Source organism: Herpailurus yagouaroundi, unplaced genomic scaffold (genome assembly GCF_014898765.1).
Source record: "Herpailurus yagouaroundi ecotype Mexico unplaced genomic scaffold, PumYag 185, whole genome shotgun sequence".
In the NCBI taxonomy this organism is placed as follows: domain Eukaryota; kingdom Metazoa; phylum Chordata; class Mammalia; order Carnivora; family Felidae; genus Herpailurus; species Herpailurus yagouaroundi.
Window position 1 is genome coordinate 21,857,956 of NW_024412416.1, and position 1,516 is coordinate 21,859,471.

General features: G+C 62.4%; 1 protein-coding gene across 1 annotated transcript in view; it reads left to right on the top strand.

Moving 5' to 3' along the window:
• The window catches only part of LOC121042561 (Krueppel-like factor 13), a 1,923-nt gene extending 1,324 nt beyond the window's left edge, over positions 1 to 599 (top strand). The window contains exons 2-3 of the mRNA XM_040493909.1: positions 10 to 41; positions 333 to 599. Coding sequence (XP_040349843.1) covers positions 10 to 41; positions 333 to 599 — 299 coding nt within the window. The remainder of the gene's footprint in view (positions 1 to 9; positions 42 to 332) is intronic.
• The last annotated feature ends 917 nt before the right edge of the window (positions 600 to 1,516 follow it).

Below are 1,516 nucleotides of genomic sequence, written 5' to 3' on the forward strand. Positions count from 1 at the left end.
CGGGCGTAGACCCCGCCGAGGCCGGGGGGCGGCGCGAGCAGGTGCGGGCGAGCTGGGTGGGGGCCGCGCGTGCTGCTCTGGGAGACAGGCGGTGGGGGCGCCCCGGGGCCGCGGGGGAGGCGGGGTGTCCTCGCCCGGCCCCTCCCCTGCCGGCCCCTCCCTCGCCGGTCGGGCGCGCGCTCGGGATGGGAGGGACCCGCCCGGCCCGGCCCGGGCGAGCGGCGGGCGAAGTTCACGCGGGGACAGGGCTCCCTCCAGCCACTCGGCACATTCTTCACTCTCCTCTTCCTGTAATTTTTCCAGCGCTCTAAGGTTTAATTTGTCCAAACCAGAGCCAGCGGCGGCTGACGCGGGTGGCGGCCCCGGTTCCCCGCCGGAGGCTCTTTGTGGGAGCCCCGCCCATCCGGCCGGCGGGGGCGCGCCCGACCCGAGGGGGCTCCTCGGCCTGGGGGCGCTTTCTCCAGAAAGGAGCGCCCTGTTCACTGCCGGCCGTGTGCGCCTCCCTCTTCCCGGCCCTGCTCTCACCTGCCGGGTGCCGGATGCGTGCGGGCGGCACCAGTACCGGGACGGGCGGCCTCAGCGGACCAGGGACCTCGTAGTTTTTCTTTTTTTAAACACAAAGGTGGGGACAATGTTTTAAGGGATGGTAACCTTTCTCTTTCAGTTTGGCTTAAAGAATTGTGTATTTCCTCTGGGCTCACGTTAAGTCTTCTGGTACACTTAATTCTTTCGCATTTGGAGCAGGTTAAAAAACCCGTATAAATATACTGTTACCTTGTTACCAAAGATTTAGACTTCACATTTGTACAGTAGTTCGGAAGCTAGCTAAAAACTGCAGTCCTGAAGACCCTGGAGCTGAAGGACCCCCGTCTCCTGGTAAATTTGGAACTGAGCTGTCTCCAGGTCTGCAGGTGTCAAGGCCAGCGGATCTCAGACAAACCTTTACCTCAGAAGCTGCCCCCGCGGTTTTGGTCCCTTGCTGTGGCCCCAGATAGCTCGGGCGGTGGTGGGGTCGAGGGTGAAGGCGGGGCCATTCTACTCATTCTCAGTCGGAATTTAGGGTGTGTGGACCGAGATAGGGGGTGGGGTTAGTGTAGGGGTGTTGGTTCAGACTGGGAACCTTACTGCCAGGGTGGGTGTGGCCGTGGAGGAGGGGCCAAACTACGTTCAGATCCTGTAGCACCCAGATTACGGGGGCGGGGGCAGTGCATGGGGCGTGGCTCGAGGACCTCCTTGCGGGGGCGAGGCCAGTACTGGGCAGGTAATTTAAGGATAGGAGACTCTCTGCATCCTGTTTCACGGTGGCTTTCCACTCGGCTAGTCGGGTTCGAGAATTGTGGAGGGGCTGGTTGAGGGCCGGGGCTCGCTGTCACGGACCGGGCAGGCTTGGATGGGGGCCTTAGCTGGAGGATAGCGTCTGGGTTTGCTTGCCCCCTGATCCAGGCTGTAGTGTTCCTGAGTGGGCCCCTTGGCTAGATGATTGCTCCGAGGCAATGAGAACTCGGGTCTCCCTCAG